Here is a 20,435-nt window from a genome sequence, read left to right as displayed (position 1 = left end):
TGTAAAAATATAATTTATTTTTGGAAGTTTCTCCAGTTTAAATGCTGTTCTTTAAAGGAGCCATTATAAAAGAAGGAAGATGGTCTTGTGGTTCAGGCTCCTGAGTTTTAACCATAGCTGTGAGAAGGAACTTCCTGAATATGACCTTAGTCAGTCACTCACTTCTCTGTTTTCAGTTTTCCCATCTGTAAAATGGAGATAATGCCTCACGTCTCTGACATACACAAAAGAGCCCTTTGAAGTTAAGGTTGACTGTACATCTCATTAGTTTAAGGGTATAAAACAGTGGTTCTCAAACTTTTTGTACGGGTGACCCCTTTCACATAAGAAGCCTCTGAATGTAACCCCCCCCCCTTATAAATTAAAAACACTTTAAAATATATTTAACACCATTATATATTCTGGAGGCAAAACAGGCTTTGGGTAGAGGCTGACAGCTTGCGACCCCCTCCCATGTAATAACCTCAAAACCCCCTGAGGGGTCCCGACTCCCAGTTTGAGAACCCCTGGTATAAAATAAATCCTTATATATTAATGTTGTAGTATATAAATACCAACTACTTAAAGCGGAAAGTTCTGAGTTAAGGTTAAACTTACAAGAAACCTAAATGTTTTTGAAAGGAGGAAAACATTATTGAGGTGCCCAAACTCCACCCTCTGTTGGTAACTCTTCCCTGGAAAATCTTTCAATATGTAATTATGTTAAACAGTGCATATGACTAAAGCAGCGGTTCTCAAATTTCATGGCACCGTGAACCCCTTTTGACAACAAACATTACTACACCACCCCGGGATGGGGGGACCCAAAGACCGAGCCTAACCAAGCCCTGCTGCCCCAGGTGAGGGTGGGGGAGGGAGGTTGAAGCCCAAGGGCTTCTGCCCTGAGCGGGGAGGCATGTAACCTTAGCCCTGGGCAGTGGGGCTTGGACTTGGGCTTCAGACTTGCTGGGGTCCGGGGCCAACACCAGCCTTGGTGACCCCATTAAAATGGGGTCGGGACCCACTTTGTGATCCCGATCCACATTTTGAGACCCCCTGGACCAGAGTAAAAATGATTTTACAGGACTGTTTTCCAAATTAAAAAATGGAGCTAAGTGGAAAAGTAAGTGCTTCATTTTCCTTTCTAACTTGCTCTTTATGCCTCTGTAAAAGAGCAATGGATTTATTGCATTACCTCACCACCTAGAGTGGATCCATTTCATCAGTGTATCATGCACATGCTATTTTTAACAGAACTGGAAAGGATAACCCTGCTGAAATTACATCATTAATATACACAGCTGAAAGGAAGTGGCATAAAGCACAACGATGCATTAGAAGGATTATTCTTCTGTTGTGTTTTCTGCCTCTGTGGATGAATTATTCAATTTGTATAATTTAAATGGAGATAGGATTGGTAACTAATGCTTATGAAGTGTTTGGGAAATAATTTCCTATAAGCAGTCATATGAGGATGGGTGTAAGAGAGGAAACGATTCAATTGCGTTATAAAAGCAGGTTTGATATGACATAGGTATTAATTGGTGTATGGAGGGAGTTTAAAATAAATAAAGCCTATTGTCTTCAATCAAAACAATGGTATTCAATAGGCTGATATTAAAGAATTTGTAGAGGTCTTCCGATTGCTATCTGCTAGCAAGGCCTGGTGGGGGCAGAGCACTGAAATTTAAAATGCGATTGTATCCATCACCTTTCTTCAAGATATAGCATAGTCTCATGGTTAGAGGACATCCTCTTGTGACTTTAATCCCAGTTACCAGGGATTCCCAGTGGCTTTGACCAATACAGTTCAAATCGCTACTTCAGTTTCCTCATAGGCTTTATCTCATTCTTTTTTTCTTTATATCAGGATCACAGAGATGTTGTGAGGATTAATTATCTAATGGTTCTACAATGCACTGAAAAGGTGACCTGCAAATGCTGAGTATTAACTTTATTTCACCTGCTGAATTATTGCCGTATCCCTACTGGGAACCAAAATGTGCAGTCATGCTTTATTGAACACAAGATTGTTGGGGGGGGGGAGTTGTTTGTTTGTTTTTTTACAAATTAGCATAGATCAGAATGTTGGGGCCTACATTTTTAGAAAAATGTGCACTTATGCACATGCAATACTGAAAATTAAGGATTTAAAATTTAAGTTGATAAATCCAGAAACTCTAGCTGGTAGGAGCAGAAGCAGCCAAAGCAGGTACTGCTGCACTGGGGAAGAAGGGGGTTCAAGGAGGCCCAGCCAGACTCACCTGTCTCCCCAACACCCCTGAGACCCAGACCTGTGGAGGAGGTGCTCCATCAGGAGGATTGCCAATGTTCTACTCATACAAAACCGAACACCTTTGCTCCACCCCTTGCCATGCCCTTTCTCCGAGGCCCTGCCCCTACTCACTCCTTCCCCTCTCCCTCTCACTCACTCTCCCCACCCTCCCTCGCTCACTCATTTTCACCAGGCTGGCTCAGGGGGATTGGGTGTGGGAGGAAGTGAGGGCTCTGGCTGGGGGTGCGGGCTGTGGGGTGGGGCCAAAAATAAGGAGCTCAGGGTATGGGAGGGGGCTCTGGGCTGAGGCAGTGGGTTAGGATGTGGGTGGGGGCTCTGGCTGGGGGTGTGGGCTCTGGGGTGGGGCTGGGGATGAGGGGTTTGGGGTGCAGGAGGGGGTTTTGGAGGACGGGAGGGGGATGAGGACTGGGGCAGGGTGTTGGGGCACAGTGGGGAGTGAGGGCTCCAGCTGGGGATGCAGGCTCAGGGGTGAGGTTGGGGATGAGAGGTTTGGGGTGCAGGAGGGTGCTCTGGGCTGGGATTGAGGGATTCGGAGGGTGGGAGAGGGCTCAGGGCTGGAACAGGTGGTTGGGTCGCGGGAGGGGGTGCAGGCTCCAGGCGGCGCTTACCTCAGGCAGCTCCCGGAAGCAGTGGCTTGTCTCCGCTCTGGCTCCTAAGAGGAGGCGTGGCCAGGCGGATCTGTGCACCGTCCCATCCACAGGCACCATTCCCGCAGCTCCCATTGGCCACGGTTCCTAGGAGCTGCCCATGCCTCCATGCCTAGGAGCTGAAGGGGGTCATGCTGCTGCTTCCAGGAGCCATGTGGAGCCAAGGAGTCTGCCTTAGCCCCGCTGCACCACCGGTCAGCAGTCCCTTTTCGACCAGGTGTTCCGATTGAAAACCATATCCAGCAGCTACAGGGGCACTAGGACCTATGTGGTGCCTCCCCTTTCCTCTACCCCACCATGTGAACTTGATAAACCTGCAGAGACTCCAGCCAGTAGGAATAGGAGCAGCCAAAGCAGGGACCTCTAAACATTCCAAAAACTTTCTAGTTTTGACTGGACTTCCTCTGCCCTGTACTGATGAGCTGTTTTGTTCCAGCCTTCTCCCTCTAAGTCCCTCAGAGACGCTTTGCTTGGACTCCATTTTACATCTGCTTCTCTGACTCTCTTCTCCCTTGCCAGGACCCTCTCATCTTCCTTCCCTTCCATTTGTCTTTTAGCATATCCTCTTCTAACTAGACTCCTGCCCCTCCACCCCCCAAAAATTGTGGCACTAACATATTTGTTGCCATTGCGTTCATTCTGCTTGTGTGTTATACCCATTCCCACAGTTCTCTGTCTTGTCTATTGAGATTGTAACTCCTTTGGGGCAGTAACAGTCTGCTACTATGTTTGTGCAGTGCCTTGCATAATAGAGCCCCAATCTTCACTGGCCCTTAGGGACTACTGTAATAAACATGGTCAATAATAAATAGTAAGAACAATGTTTTAACTTGGATTTTTTGCCTCTTGTGGGTTGGTCCAACAAATCTGGTGTTTAACTTGAAAAGATTAGCTTGAATAATTTTTTTGTTGGTGAGTTTGAAATACATGCTCTTGCTGCATTTTGTTTCAGAACTACAAGATTTTAACTTGTTCAGAGCTGCAGAAATTATTCAATAAAGGTCTGAGCAGGCTGCCATCTGCTCTTAATACTTTGGTCTTTTATCACCAGATAGCACCACAAGCCAAGGCATGCTGTCCCAGCAGCAGCTGCATTGTAATCTCACTGACGTGGTCCCTTGTACACTAACATGGCTATGTACTGCAGACCACAAATTCATGTTTTGAACATGTTGTAAATAAAAATATAAATAAAATAATCAGATCCTAATCTGGTGGATTCAGTCAAATTCTAATCTTAGAACTTCAATCTGCACACCCTTTTCAGACCTGATTGGACACATTCATGTTTTTGTTTCAGATAATGGGACTAGAATAATATTTTATGGAAAACAAAATTAACCTTATACACATTAGTTCCCCATTTATCTGAATGAATGTAGAACCTGGGGAGTTTATTGACTTAATCATGGTTTTGGATCAGAGGAGAAACTTTTAATGTAAGTTACAGATATCTGGCAACATACATTATTTCAAATAATATTTGTGGGTGCTTTGGAATAGGACTTTCTACTAATAATTCCATTCTTATAGAGCTGATGTAGTTTGATTATGTTGGACCAGAGTCTTATCCTTGTATGCAGGTGGAATAGCGCTCTTATTTTACCAGTTATTTCACAGTTTTTAAATGGGGCCACTCTAGTCATCGTGGCCAAAGGTGTAAGAATCTGGCCTTCTGAATTGAGGCTGTTTCTTACAACCCAGGAGAAAATCAGGGCTCAAAACAAGACTCCCATTTGCAGGAGAAACATAAATTTGGTGTACAGTGCTCTTCTCTGGATGGGTTCCTTCCAAAATGTGCCAGGATGGGGTGTGTCTTTATTCAGATGCCTTTATTCAGGTGACAGCATATATCTGTTTTAGATGTATCTAGAAATTTGGAATCTTCAGTTTCATTAGGTTTTTTCTCTTTGGGAGGTGGTGGGATTTTAGTTTGGCCTGCATTTTAGTACAATTTAGATGTGTTGTGGGCAGAGAGAGAGGCTAACTCCTAGTACAGCTAAACTTGTACATATTTTTTCCATAGAAAATGGCTCTCTTTGAGATTGTTTTATACACCAAGTTATAAAACTTTTTGAACTAGGATTTGTAGTCAACTAGTTACATTTTGTTTCTTGCTGAATTAAAAATTCTTGCCAAGGAGCATTCTCTCTGTAGGATAGATCTGTCCCTTTAAAAAAAAAAAAAACCCAAAGCCTAGAACTCCTAATGTTCAGAGGCAGACCGAGCAAGGACATTAAATAAAACAATCCCCTGGTCAGTTAGAACCAGACTAAAAGTAAAGTGTGGTTCGCGGTGTGGGCACATTACTTCTCCAAAAAGTTACATATTTAATTTACAAACAAAGTTTTGTATATCTGCTCTGTTGTAGATTACGCTAAAAGATATTTTTCACTGGTTTGGAATTTGTGATTAGACATGAAAAGCCTGTTTCTTTAACTGTATGTGCAGAAATATTCAGGTACTGAAACTGTTTGGAACTGAGCATTTATGCATACAGTCACAGTAATTTCATGAGCACACTTCTGAAAATCAGAACTTTACTCTGATTAGAGAAAATTACCATTTGTCTTCTAACTTGAAAACTAAGACAAAACATTGGGCCTGATTTTTAGGCAAGTCAGGCATCCACTTGCATGCATAATTGACATGTATTCCCCACATTTGTATATTCGAATAGCTAATTAGATGCAGTTATGCATACAGTTACCCAGTTTGTGTACACAAATATAGTAATTATATGTTCAGATTGAGGCCTCAATCCTGCACGTGCTTAACTTTATACACTGTGCAGTATAAGGCAGTAGGGAGTTACTTCACAGTTCATGAAGGTATGGCCACACTTTCACATCTTTGCAGGTTTGGTTCCTGCCTACACATGCAACTGTGTGCCTGTGTTTGAATAGTGTACTCCCTGTCACACACACACCCTGTAAAAAAGAGGGGCATGCAAGATTACTGTGCAGGTATTTTGTGCTTTTATAGAAGACACTTTTCCTTAAACCAACCTTTGAAGAGTATTTTTAATAAAGCAAAAATAAACATTTCCTCTGTAGCTGCGGTATCTGTGACTAATAAGATAGGACTCTTGAAGCCTTCCTCGTCCTTGCTACACAGTTCAATTTTGTTGTCAGAGGTTTCAATACCCCCCTCCTTTTCTGCCTACCACATAATAGTTTTAGCTATGCGTCCATGAAAAGTATACTTTTAAAGGAATAGCACCTGTCTAGTTTAGCATGTGACTGTTCTCACGCTTCGTAAGAGTGCCAGGAGCTGATCTACAATATGTCTAGTACAGCAGCTCTTTTTGAATAAATTATTCAGTACAAATATGTTTTAACTTTTAAAAAAAACAAGCAAACCCGTGGCAGCTGTCTGTAAAGTGAGTAAGCTATCCAGTTTTACAGTGGTAACACAAAACTTAGTGCTGATAGCCCAAAATATTTGGTAAGAAAAACTTCAATTATTTAGGTTCTAGTGTTTGAACATATGTTTTTTTCTGAAAACAGCTGAATGATATTCATCTGGGCTTTAGATTTTCCTCTCCAGATATGAGTCATCTCCCACGTTGAGTGCAGACAGTGAGATGTTTTTCCATAGCCCCTTAAATATAATAAAATCCTGGAACGATTATGTCGGTAAACATTGTGGCCTTTTGTGGCTAGCTAAAATGCTGACAACATTATTCTCTGTTCATTGAATTCATACATTGTTTTGATTTGAGCTTGTAAGAGCTAAAATACATGGGCAAGGGTTTGGGTTATTTTTAATCTAGATCCTGTTTTGGAGAAACATGAAAGGGTTACTCAGTCTGCAAATGAAATGAACCAAACTGAGGAAATAGGATCATGCTGAATAGTAGCCATTTGAATGGAGGCAGGGGACACAGCCCATGAATACTGAGTTTTCCATATGCTGCCAAAAAATAAATTGACATTCTTTTTTAAAGCTGTGTAATTCCTTCCTGTGGGATAATGCAGCCTGTAGGTTTCTGGGTATTATTTTAAATTGAACTAGGATCACATTGTCAACAAAAAACCTGTGTATTGAGCCCAGTGCTAAACGCATTCTATAAACTGGAAGAAAGTCTTTAATTTCCAAGTAGCAAGGAAAAATGACAGCTCTCCTGAGTATTCCCACCATTAGCATTCTGTGGACATCACTGCTGTTGAGTGGAAAGTTATTTTCACTGCACCAGGAGAACACCAGTTTCCAGCCACAGTGTGCTGCTGCTCTTCTAGAGTAGGCAGTGGAGACAAACAGAAGACGAGCTGTTTCACTGCCTCTTTTCTGGCTATAGCTCCTTTTCTTCACAGCTCCAGTTTCCTCACTGTCTAAGAGGCAGCTCTCAACGGGGCAATTCTTTGCTGCTTTATGGTGGGCATCTACAGAAAGACAATATGCCCCATTGTGAGGCTCATTTGGATCCCACCATCATTTGACATTTTATCTACTAAGCTTTCTAGGATAGATAGTTCTTTCTCCCTCTCTTACTCCCCCAGGAACTCCTGTCCTCCATGAAGGAAAAAGGGTCCTCTGTGGCAAGAACTACATGCGAGGAGCCATGTAAAACTTCTGCTTCCCATCTGCAGAGCAGACCCAAGAGAAGGGAAAACAGGCCAACAAGAAGAAATGCAGAAGATGAGATGAGATGACATACTGATAGCAACTACTGAGAGGTTCCAGGGGCAGCTGTTATAGTAAACCCTGGTTTGGCCACTATCTTAAATTGCACAAGTGGATGAAAAAGCAAAGGCCTGTCAGGATTCCTTGTAGGACTTTCTCCTTTCCCCTCCCCCCTACTTTTGCCTCTTCTAAATGAAAAACTGTTCAGATTCAAGGGTAAACCATGCCGCTTGGTCCTACCCCCTCTACATCAGAGGAAAATGGAAAGGAATAGTACGAGCCTGACAGAGCTGGTCCAATAGGCAGGTTAGGAGCCAGGAGGAAGAATTTACCAAATATGATCCTATTTCTAATATTTATTTTGCGGAATTAAATATTAGGTATAGGATCATATTGAGGAGTATGTTCCTATTCCTAATATTTAATTTGAGATACGTAAACTCAAAAAGACTGGAAGACTATGAAAATTGAGTAAATCTGATAAACGCTATTACCTCACAAAACAAAAGTCTGCCACCTTGGTGGTCTTTGGATCTAGTGAAGGGATTGTTCCCTCAAGGTAACTGTACACCTAGGGAAGTCCTCAATAAAACATTTAGGTTAAGAAGAGCTCTGTGTAGCTTGAAAGCTTGTCTCTCTCCACAACAGAAGTTGGTCCAATAAAAAACATTACATCACCCAGCTTGTGTCTCTAATATCCTGGGACTGACCCAGCTACAAGAACACTTCATAGGGCTCTTAAGAACATTTTGAGTGTTCTGCTTTACAACTGTGTTTCTTCACTTCCACATCGATAAGTACATAATTGAGTTGCTGAGTTACAAGTGTACCAGTCTCCATCTAGAAGAATATAAGCATGAACTTAGTAGATTGATAACAGTATAATATGTGCTTTTATGCAGAAAAATCCAGTCATTGGGAAGGAACTGTGCACAGTAACGTTAAGTAGTCACCTTATACTTGCTCCCAGATGAGGAGAGATTGTCCCTTGTGTTTCTGTCTTCTGCTGCAGCTTCATGAGGACAGTGTTTCGGTCTGTCCATGTCAGAAGATCATACTACTTTTTCATGCTTTTTCAACAGCTGTCATATTCTGCATTCATTTATAGAGGGATGTATAAGCTATGTATTAAATTATTACACAACTTGAATACTTCTCAGCAGAAACAGACCTTTCACTTGTATAGAGGCTGCCAGATCAGTTAATATAATGTCCATGTTGCATACCTTGATTAGATGGTGATTATTTATTAGGTAACTTCTTACATGAAAGCAAGTTAATCCTCTGGCAGCAAATCATGCTACTCTTTCTGGTGATTTCCAAGTGACAAGAGCTTTAATAATTTACATTTCATCACTAATATAACAATAAAAAGGAGCATCCTTATGTGACAGATCAACATATCCGATACCTAGCTGTACATAATGCATTACATTTCATCCTTTTTGGAGCCAGCTTTCCTCTTTTAGCTACCTTTAGAGATTCTTCAAAAAGAAACACTGACTTGTAAAGGCATCCTCCTTCACTCATTGTTAGGGTACCACCTCTTAGTTTTAGAGAGTGTTGAAAGGGTCTTTTGGTATATTTTAGTTACTGATGCTCTTTTTTCTGATGTTACTATAATTAGCTACCATTTCTGGGAGTGATGTGCATTTGTAAATTTGTCAGTTTAGAACTTAATTTAGCATTTATGTAATTCTTGCAGTAATACTTTTTATAAAATTGTCTGTTATCAAATCTGCAGCTTTTATAAGTGATACAATGTGTATTTCTCCTCTTCTTCACCTTCTCTTTCCTCTCCCAAAAGGAGAGATTCTGTAATAGTGCACAATCCTCTCTCCCCCCCCCCCCGCCCCCAAAATAAAAGAAAGGACATCTCTGTTTAAATACCTCACCCTTCCCACTCTCCCTCCTCAATGTTTCAGTGCAGATTGGATGGCTCCTGCTTTTGACAGTGCTCAGGAATGGTTGCCGAGTGAGTTAATGTGTGGCAAAAGAAGTTGTAGGAGTTTTTCTTGCTGTTTGGTAAATGGAGCATAGTTTAAGTCTAAAGGTTTCTATGTCATCCTTTTAATATTTAATGATTCAGACCCTACTGGGTCATAAGTTTGAAAGTTCAACTGAGTATTTATAAAATGTAGGGCCTCTGGGATACTCTCTTCAAAACAGAGGGTTCCTGTGGGGAGATATCAAGGACAGATCAATGTTGCCAATTTTCTCTCTGTTTATAATCACAGCTCTGTTTATGGAGAATTAATGTTAAAAAAATTTTTGGATATACAATCAGACCACATCACCGGAGATCGATTCAGGTGTCGATTTGCAAGGAGGCCACGTCCCTGTGGGATTTGCTGTGATGATGATTGACTATTTAGAATTTGTTAAAGGGAGTTACAATATGTAGTTTTCTAAACTTCCACTCTGTGCTGTGTTTCTTATCTCACTTGTTACTGAATTTAATACACTGTTGCAAACTACTACCAAATTCTGAGTGCTCTATTCTGAAAGGTGCTGAGCCCTCAATTCCCATCTATTTCAGCTTCCTGGGCAGGATGGCCACCTTCTGTAGACCTGGCCAGCCATTTCCATGTTGTCATTTATATACAAAATTTCAACTTTTTTTTTTTTTTTAATTCTCTATGGATCCCTCTAGGCTTGCAGTATGTGAATCTTTGTGTGCTGACTGGTAGAGAGCAGGTAAAATAAAATGTGATGGTAACTGGATCACAAAATTTAGCATTGTAAATTTGGTACAGCAGCAGATCCATTCATGTATTTGCTGGGATCTCATAATTCTATTGCATAAAATAGTGCCAACTTCAAGAGAAGTTGTCGTGTTCCACTACTCTCAGGATCCAGACGATAAATGATTTTAAATGAGGGAAAATATCTGCCTTTTTTATTGAAAGCATTTTATGGTAGGGGGGATAAAAAGACTTGTAGAGAAATTTAAAACCAAGAGGCTTTTTTAATGTATGTGCTTGGTTTATTCAAATTGTTTTTAAAAGTTAAAGAAGTTAATTTATATTATGCACAAATGACTATTTTTTTTTTACCACACTTCTACTTTTCCTGGCATTCTACCAGCATTTTTAGGGATTCTTTTGTTTTAGAAAGGTACTCCTACATGACTTCTCTTTTTATTTTTTAAGATACTGTACCGTACATTTGTTTAAAAACTGTGAGCAAACAATTACTTGGAATGTGTTTTATTAATTCCTTGAGACAAGCACATATTTTAAACAAACATTTAATCAGTTGTACTTTTCTTTGAATGCTTCAGTGTTCCTGTGAGGAAACAAAGCTTCATGAATTAAGTTAATAGATTAGGACCACAAATGACTATTATGATCATGTCGTTTGACCTCCTGCATAACACAGGGCATAGAATTTCACCTGTGAGGTTTGCCTTTTTAATCGTGACTTCTAGCTTCTCTCATCTTTATTTGCTGAGTACCAACGTTGTGCTGGTCGCTGTATTAAAGTCAACACAGTCTCTGCCATGTGGATCTTACAATTTAAATCGTGTATCCACTATTCTGCATACAATGTAAGTTGAACCTATGTGCAGATAAAATACTATGTATTATAAAATACTCTTTCACACTGAGTGCATGGTTGTTTCTCACTGAAAGGCTTCCACAGCATTTGTTCTAAATGGAGAATTTTTAATTTTGTGATTTACCCTATAGAATCATAGGGTTAGAAGGGACCACAAGAATCATTTAGTTTAATCCCTATTTGGTCAGCTCTGTTGCTTTGCTGTGTCAGATTTTCACGCTCCTCTTTGCAGTCTAGTTATTCTTCTGTTAAGCTTGTCTATATACAAAAATGTCTCAAAGGCCTTCATCTATAACCGGTCTTTGATTTCAGGAAACATGACAGGAAACGTATCCTGAAAAAAGCATCAGCCTGTTTAAGCCATCTATGAAATAAGAAAATGAAAACCAGGGCATTGTAAATTCTGTTGATAAGACCCTTAAAATTAATTGTAAAAGGAGACAGATTTTTGATTTTTTCATCTGCAGAGTTTACTTTTGAAATATTGGTTCTTACCTTGCTGATGTGTGTTACATTGTTTATCCTTTAGAAGTCTTCATTGCTGTGATTGCTAATCTTGAATTTTTTTAAAAAAAACTTTAACATTGGAATTGCCATACTGGATCAGGTAAGTGGTCCATCTAGTCCAGTTATCTGTGATTAACAGTGGCTAGTACCAAATCCTTAAAAGGAAGGCACGGGAAACCCCATGGTAGACTGTTAGGGAATGACCTGCCCCCAAAAGAAGCTTCTTCCTAAACACCACCATTTTTTCTTCTCCCCGTCCACCCCCATTTGCATGGCATGTTGAAGAGAAGAAGTTATTCAAGTTATGATTTGTATGAATGGTCAGCATTCCACTGGGTGTCAACAATGAAGCTTCCTTGCTTTACCACTACCTTAATCCCAAGCAGCAAGCCAACTTTCGAGAGGTGGTTCAACAACCCTACTAGTCTGGTCCTGGACACTTCTTTTGCCCCAACTGCCAGTGACAACAGGTGGTGTCTTTGCTGTTGTGGACTGGATATGTGTATCAGTCTGAGTTGAAATCACTACTCATTTCATTCTATGCAACAATATGTATTACAGCTATATCATTATGATCCTGATGATGGAGAGGGGGATTTCTGGCAAGGTACCACATGAAAGTTTAAGTGTAATTTTAATGATATAGCCCAGTTAACTCTCTAAGTAATTCCTAGGGGGTTTTGAGTAAATGAGACAGATTCTGTGTTGTAATCTATCAAGCAGCAAAAAAAGGGGTGCAACTTTTTCTTCTTTGAGTGCTTGCTCATGTTGATTCCAAGTAGGTGTGTGCATGCCACGTGCACAGTCGTTGGAAAGTTTTTCGTCTAGCGGTACCTGTCAGGTCGGCTGTGGAACCCCTGGTGTCGCACCTCCATGGTGGTGAATGTAGGTCCCTGCTGACCTGCTGCCTCTTCAGTTCCTTCTTACCACCAGTGATGGTCGTTGAAGCAGCTCTCCTCTCTTGCTATGGCAAGTGATCCCCTAGTAGACTTTCCCTTGTTGTACCAATAAATTGTTAAATTTAGGATTAGTTAGTTTTCATTAGTTCATAGTTAGTTAAGAGACGTTTTAGTTGGGGGTTTCCCACCACCACCGCGTTCTCCCCCTCCCAGGAACTGGGGTATGCCTCAGTCTCAGGGATTCAAACCGTGCAGCTCCTGTCTGAAGCGCTATGCCAAAGGGAGACCCACATGACTCCTGCTTCAAGCATTTGGGGGAAGCCCATTAGACTGAGAAGTGCAAAATCTGAAGAGGCTTCCACCCAAGGACTAAGAAGGAGAGGGACTTTAGGCTAAAACTGCTCTTCATGGAGTCAGCCCTTCATCCCCAGCTAGCACAGGCAGCGTCCAACCCCAGCTCAGCATTTTGGTGTGGAGTGCGCCGTCCGCAGTAAGATAGGCCGCAGTGCAGAGAAAGGATAGAGACCCTTGGCAGTGCTCCTCCCCGGCACCAAAGACCTTCTCCAGTGTGAGTGCACAGCACCGCTCCCATTCGCCAGTGTCACACAAGAAGAAGACTGACTGAGGTTGCTTTCCCACTAGAGCAGCAGAGCAAGGAGGCACTAGTGGGCTGCGTCCCTCGCTGGGACACCCTGCTGTGACTCAGCTGGCACCACCCACTCCAGCCTCACAGGGAGGTCCGTTGAGTCCGGTTCTTGTGGAATCCCCAGTGCGGGAGTGTCAGGTGGAGGATGCAACAGCAGGCAGTCCTCAGCTACTACAGCTTTAACTCCTGGAACACATTGTCCAAATTAAAGGATCTGCTTCTGGCTGACTCTTGTTCGGAGTTTGCTGCCGTTCTTGAGGAAGGCAAGGTCATTGCGAGGACCTCCTTACTGGCCTCCCTGGATTCTGCAGACTTGGCAACCTGGACTATGTCAACAGCCATAGCTATGAGAAGGAGCTCATGGCTTCAGGCATCGGAACTTTCGCACAAAGTTCAGCAGACAATTCGACTTGCCTTTCGACAGCTCATGGCATTTCTTGGAGCAAACAGACTCTAAGCTCCACAGCCTTAAAGACTCACGGGCAACACTGAAGTCCCTGGGGCTTCATACATCCCCGCCCGCAGGAAATATTTGAAGCCACAGCCTACCCCTTGCTTCTACCCTAATCCTCCCCTCCCCCCAGACAGGACAATAGCAGGAAGCGAGGCAGAAATAATAGATGCAGACATTCTGAGCCCTCCTCTAACAAGGGCCAGGGTTCAGCAAGGCTGTCCTCAGCCTCCAAGCCAGACTTTTGAAGATGGGATGCACCAGTCCAGATCCTTCCCCTCCCTTCGTGAATCATCTATCCCATGCTACCATGCCTGGGCACAAATCACCTCAGACCAGTGGGTCTTGAGCATGGTTTAATTGGGATATTCTCTCCAATTCAGTTTCCTCCCCCTTCCCACCCACCTTCACCTTCTTCAGGGACTCTTCTCACGAGCAATTACTCGTATAGGAGGTGCAAACGCTCCTACAACTCGGAGTGGTAGAGGAGACCTCACTCCTCTGCGCCCCCCCTCTTCCCCCTGGCCGCACCCTGACCCCAGTTTTGTGAGCATCCATGGCCCGCCATACAATTTCCACACTCAGATGTGGCCCTTGGGCCAAAAAGTTTGCCCACCCCTGCTCTAGAGGCTTATGAGCCCTTCTTCTGAGCCCCTAGCAACATGTTCTCTCCTCTACCTTTCCTGGAAAGTGGCATTCCAGGTGGCTATAACTTCAGACAGGAGGGTGTCTGAGCTTAAGGCCTTGATGTCCGAGTCCCCTTATACTGTTTTTTATAAGAACAAGGTACAGTTGCGGCCACACAGGCTTTCCTCCCAAAGGTAGTTTCTCAATTCCACACAAATCAGGACATGTTTCTTCCAGTGTTCTTCCCTAAGCTGCATGCTTGTAATCGGCAATGGATGCTTCACTTCCTAGATGTCAGACAAGCATTAGCTTTTAGCACTGAGCAGACAGTGCCATTTTGAAAATCAGCACAGCTATTCATTGCAATTGCTGAGCGGATGAGGGGGCTCTCGGTGTCGTCCCAAAGGATCGCTTTATGGATCACGGCCTGTATCAGGATGTGCTATGACCTAGCAAAGATACCTGCCCCAGCACTAACAGCGCACTCCACAAGAGCGCAGGCTTCCTCAGTAGCGTTCCTGGCACAGGTCCCCATTTAGGACATCTGCAGGGCAGCGATGTGCTCATCAGTCCACACCTTTACCTCGCACGATGCCATTACTCAGCAGGGCAGAGATGATTCCGCATTTGGCAGAGCGGTGCTGCAGTCTGCAACTTGGTGAACTCCGACCTCGCCTTTTAGGGACTGTTTGGGAGTCACCTACTTGGAATCATCATGAGCAAGCACTCAGAGAAGAAAAAATGGTTACCTACCTCTCGTAACTCTTGTTCTTCGAGATGTGTTGCTCATGTCCATTCCAACACCCACCCAGTGACTGTCAGAGTTCTGGACTTTTTTGTTTAGACCTGTGACATTTTTAATAACATTAACTAGTTGGGAGAAGATTACTAGAATGTTAATATCTAAATAGGAAAACTCTGATGATGATTGTGATGGATGCAGTATAGGAACTTAACTTCTGTGCACTGAACTGTATTGAATGCTCTAGAATAAATTGAATCTTACAGAATCCTCCAAAGCTGCCAATATAGTAGAATCCACTTAATCACCTGACTGATAAATGGCACACTTTTTTAATTGGGATGGTTGCTAGGGATGTATTCAGTACAGTGCATTTAATTGACTCAGAACAGTGGATAAATTACATAACTGATTTATTTAACCAACACACCTGGCTTTGCACATAGCCTCGTCATGGTATGTTATGTAGGTGTTAGTTGGTATTGGCTAAAATAAGTTTCCCACTGTGCAGGCTTTTGTGTTTTTTCAGGCTTCCTCCCTATTATGTGGTGTTACCTTTAAAATAAATATATATTTTGTTGCTGTGCAATGTTTTTCCCTAAGGCAGTTTGTGAAATTAAGATGAATATATCTCAGGAAAAGGTACTGTATTCTGCTGAGAACCCAGAGAGTCCTGATCCTGCTGCATGAGTTCTTCCACTGATTTCATTAGTGGGAACAGGATTGGATACTATACTATTTATATTGTTCTCTTAGATTTACTTCTTTTTTTCCCATAACAAATTAAGATCCTTTAGCAGTAGCTGATCATGGATTATCTTAGGTGGGAAAATGAGTTATGCTATCCACATTAGGAATTTTTTTCTACATACAATAGTTAACATTTTATGGTCCTAGTATAAGCAGCGCAAGTTGTAGTTTTAACATGTTAGCTGGTTTAGGTGAAGAGAATTCATGGGAATACACATACATAGTTTTTTAATATGATCTTATGTCAATAACCCAACTAGTAAAATGTACACAACTATTTTATTTTACAGCCATGCACAGCCCTGTCTTGCTTGAATTACTCTAGCATTTGCTGATATCTCTAGAGATCTTATCTGAATACTAAAAAAACTTCAAGGAATGCAGAACAAAGCCAATACGGTAACACTTGGTTGAAGATTTGAAGACAACTGAGTAACAGTTGCCAAATCTAAATGGCTTCCCTTCCCTCTGTCAATCTGTGAAGATGTGTATATTGCAGAAATTTATGCCAGTCCTTCAACAAGTTTGTTCCTGCTTTACCTTTAGGCAGTTTTACCCAGCAAATGATGATCCACTCAGTTAATGTCTATGATCCACTCTAGTTAATGTTCATGTCTCTAAAGTTGCTTGCCGGTCATGATAAATCTCTAAGTGCATTTAATTCCAGTCCATGTTCAATCTACAGCAATTCTAACTATGCTTTAGGGTTAATTGAACTCCTTTTTAGTACATATATGGAGAGAAAAACATCTTACCCATTTTAAAGCATTTGTATATCTTCAAAGCAATGTACAGCCACCCTTTCAAAACCCTTTGGGAGATGACTTATTCTTAATGTGCCACATCTTCCACCTCCAAACTAAGGTGTTGAGGGTACAATTCAGTGATAAAATACAATAAAAATAATTAAATTATGGTTTCAAAAAGGACAGGGGAATGTCTCTGAAAACTTTAAATTAAGATGGGCTCTAGGATAGGAAAAGGTATAAGTAATAAATATGGGGCAAACAGTAGCCACATTGAAAATGCATGGTAGGTTTTTGATTTTTGTTTGGCGGTGATGGGGGGGAATTAAGTGGAGAAAGACTGGTTGAGATGGCGGGGGAGAGACACGGGACATACCACAACTTAAACTGGTATCACAAAGGCATGGTCATTAGCTGACCTATGAAACAATTGTGGGATTCCTAAAAAGCATATGACTAAAGATGAGTAAGGACAAGGCTGGAGAAGGAGGAAGTTTCTAAAATAGCCAGGATCTAGATCAGGGGTGGGCAAACTTTTTGGCCTGAGGGCCACATCTGTATGGTGGGCCATGAATGCTCACAAAATTGGGGTTGGTGTGTGGGAGGGGGTGAGGGTTCTGGTTGGGGGTGCACGCTCCGGGGGTGGGGCCAGAATGAGGAGTTCAGGGTGCAGGAGGGGGCTCTGGACTGGGGTGGGGGAGTGGGGTGTGGACGGGGTGAGGGCTCTGGCTGGAGGGTGTGGGCTCTGGGGTGGGGCTGGGGATGAGGAGTTTAGGGTGTAGGAGGGGGCTCTAGGCTGGGATCGAGGGGTTCGGAGGGCGGGAGTGGGATCAGGGCTAGGGCACAGTTGAACTAGGGGTTTTCTTGTGCAGCTGATGAGCCAAGTAAGGCTTCCATGGAGATAATGTAGCCAAAAATCTGAAGTGGAGGATTGTCTTTTGTGGTAATGTATCATAGGGGATGGTGGCAGCAATGCCAGTAAAGTTGCCTAACATCTTCCACTACTAGACCCTATTTTCAATTGCTTAAATCTTTTTCAAATTTTAACTGTTCAGGCTGAAGTGTTCCCACTGTAACTGAAATCAAATGGGAGCTGTGCTTGGAACATATAAAGCTCTATGAAAATGCTAACTGCTCTGAAAAAGGTCAAGCACCTAATATTAGTGGACATGTTTGACACTTTTCCCCTTAATCTCTCTGTACCTCAGTTTCCGTCTGCAAAATGGGGATGATAATATCTCCTTTCCTCACAGGGGTGTTGTGACGGTAAACTCAAACTTAAGTGCCATAGAAAGACCATGAGCAAATAAAGAATTCTGTGTTCAGTGCAGGGTTTGGATGGTGTGCAGGAACTAAGTCATGTGGATGCACGTTGAATGATGAAAACTGAAAGAAATATTAAACAGCTACCCATTCAGTGATCACCATTCCTCCTGTGCACTGAATGAGGCAAATTTATTTTTGTATATGCTTGTAATACTGCCATGCTTCACTCGCAAAACAAACGTTGGTGCTAGATAAGAATAACTAGTTTTCTTGGTGTTTAGGGACTTCCTTCTTATTCTTCTCATTTCTTTACTTTTAATAGTGAGTGTTGAAAAAGTGGAAGTAAAGGGATTGGCACACAAGAAGAATGAAAGAAATGTTGAATATTCCTTTGAGGTAAGTTTTGAGGATTTTTTTTTTTTTAATGGGGTGAGAGAAAAGAAGAAAATACTTAAAACATGAATGTGAAGTTTGAAACAGTTAAGGAACATTCAGGCCGAACAGACAGATGTCAAAAAATAGTCATCAGTGGGGAATCATCATTGAATGGGAGTGTTTCTAGTGGGGTTCCACAGGGATCGGTACTAGGCTATAAAACATGGACTCCCAGTGTGATGCTGTGGCCAAAAGGGCTAATGCAATCATGGGATGTATGAAAAGGAAAGTAGTGAGTGAGAGTAGAGAGGATTTTTACCTCTGTGTATGGCATTGGTGAGACTGATACTGGAATATTGTGTACAATTCTGTTGTCCGCATTATTAAAGGGATGTTGAAAAATCGGAGAGAGCACAGAAAAAAGCTACAAAAATTATTTGAGGTTTGGAGAAAACGCCTTATAGTGCGAGACTTACTCAAACTGTTTAACTTATTAAAAAAGAAAATTGAGAGGTGACTTGATTACAGTGTATAAATACCTTCACAGGGAGAAAATACCAGGTATTAAAGGGCTCTGTAATTTACCCAGAAAGGCATAACAAGAACCAACGGCTGGAAGCTGAAACCGGACATATTCAAATTAGAAATTAGGCACAAATTTTTAACATTGAGGATGATTACCCACTGGAACAAAACCACCAAGGGAAGTGGTGGATTCTCCATCTCTTGATGTCTTCAAACCAAGACAGAAAGCCTTTCCGGAAGACATACTTTAGCCAAATACAAGTAATGCTTTAGTCTAACACAGGTTTTGGGGCTCAATATAGGAATAACTAAGTAAAATATGATATCCTGTGATATACAGGAGGAGTGCTCGAGTCATTAAAAAAATACAAGAAGTGCTGGAACGTGCCAGAATGGCCCAGAAGCAGAAGTGGAGGAGGAAAAGGCACCATTTCCTCACACTGTCACCTCCACCCCTTCTGCTTCAGGCCTGTTCCGGAAAGAGAGATGACAGCTCAGTAACCTGGCCGAAAACTGAGTCAGAAATACTGGAATGCCATTCCAGAGCATTCCAGCATGACTTGAGCACCGACAGGAGGTCAGACAAGATGATCTTATGGTTTCTTCTGGCCTTAAAGTCTATGAATATGTGAACATCTAGATTTAATATATTTTTGTCTTAATTCTGGTATGCCTGAGAACCCCCGGGTTTGACGCACCAAAAGCAGAATTTGATCAACCAAAGCCACATGGAGTCAGTTGCAGCTGCCTCATTCAAAGCTGCACCGCCAATGGCAGATTGGGTGTGGCAAAGCTTCATTCTGCTGTGACCCATTGGCTTACATAGCAGATTGTGGGAAGGCTGTTGCAGGAGGCAGTGAAGCAGCGTATGCAGCTCTCTCCCCTCATGTAAAGTTTCCTTGAACATGGGGAATTCTCTGGCTAGTTTAAGGCCACTTTACATTGTTCATGTTGTACAAAAAGAATGTACACTTTACATTCGTTAGCAGACTGAAGAATCTGGCCTTAGTTAATTTAGCTTCAGAATACCCTTGAGAGATACGTATTATTCCTTTTTTACAGGTGAGGAAACTAAGACACGAATAAGTGACTTGCCCAGAGTCACATAGGGCATTTGTGGCAGAGCCAGGAATAAAATCCAGCTCTCTTGATTCCCAGTCCTGTATGCTAATTACAAGAATGTTGTTCCTTAAATCTGTGGTAAATACTTAACTTCAGTTTTCTGTATGGTTAGGCACCAAAGTGCAATCTGTTTTCCTTTGCAAACAGCTATACGGATGCTTGAGACTGCATTAAAGTTAAACTTTTACTTTATGATTATTTGTGCTGTGTTTTAATGACAATAAGGCCTTATCTACACTGAAAAATAAAATATTTCACCACTGCACTACCACTGGTCCTAGCAACAGTCGAACTTCAATATAGATAAGGTGTTGATGGTTTCTGGAATTTTTATCGTTATGCCATCTAGACCTGCCCTCTCTGAACAGGGATAGACAGCATCATTTATCTGCCTTAAATCTTGCAGTGATGGTAGTGCACTGGTGAGAAATTTAAAGAAAAAGCTCAGTGTTAGACTCCACGTCAGACAACCCTCCTAGAAAGAACTTAGGTGATAAAATTCCATTGTGGAATGTTCTGTTTGAAACCAAGATGAGCTCAGGAAGTGTTGGTGGTAGTGTCCAATCTTTCTCTTGCCCTTCTTCTGGGGGGTTCTATGGATCAGGAAGGTTATCTTTGCTCCATAGGATTCAGCATATGAAGCCTTCCTGAATTGCACGTCCACATGTTA

General features: G+C 42.0%; 1 protein-coding gene across 1 annotated transcript in view; it reads left to right on the top strand.

Moving 5' to 3' along the window:
- Positions 1-20,435, top strand: part of ZCCHC14 (zinc finger CCHC-type containing 14) — an 88,290-nt gene that overhangs the window by 45,034 nt on the left and 22,821 nt on the right. The window contains exon 3 of the mRNA XM_077831318.1: positions 18,066-18,139. Within this exon, the coding sequence (XP_077687444.1) occupies positions 18,066-18,139 (74 nt within the window). The remainder of the gene's footprint in view (positions 1-18,065; positions 18,140-20,435) is intronic.

The sequence above is a fragment of the Eretmochelys imbricata genome, chromosome 12, assembly GCF_965152235.1.
Source record: "Eretmochelys imbricata isolate rEreImb1 chromosome 12, rEreImb1.hap1, whole genome shotgun sequence".
In the NCBI taxonomy this organism is placed as follows: domain Eukaryota; kingdom Metazoa; phylum Chordata; order Testudines; family Cheloniidae; genus Eretmochelys; species Eretmochelys imbricata.
The sequence above is the reverse complement of the archived record's forward strand: the minus strand, read 5'-3'. Positions and strand labels throughout refer to the sequence as shown.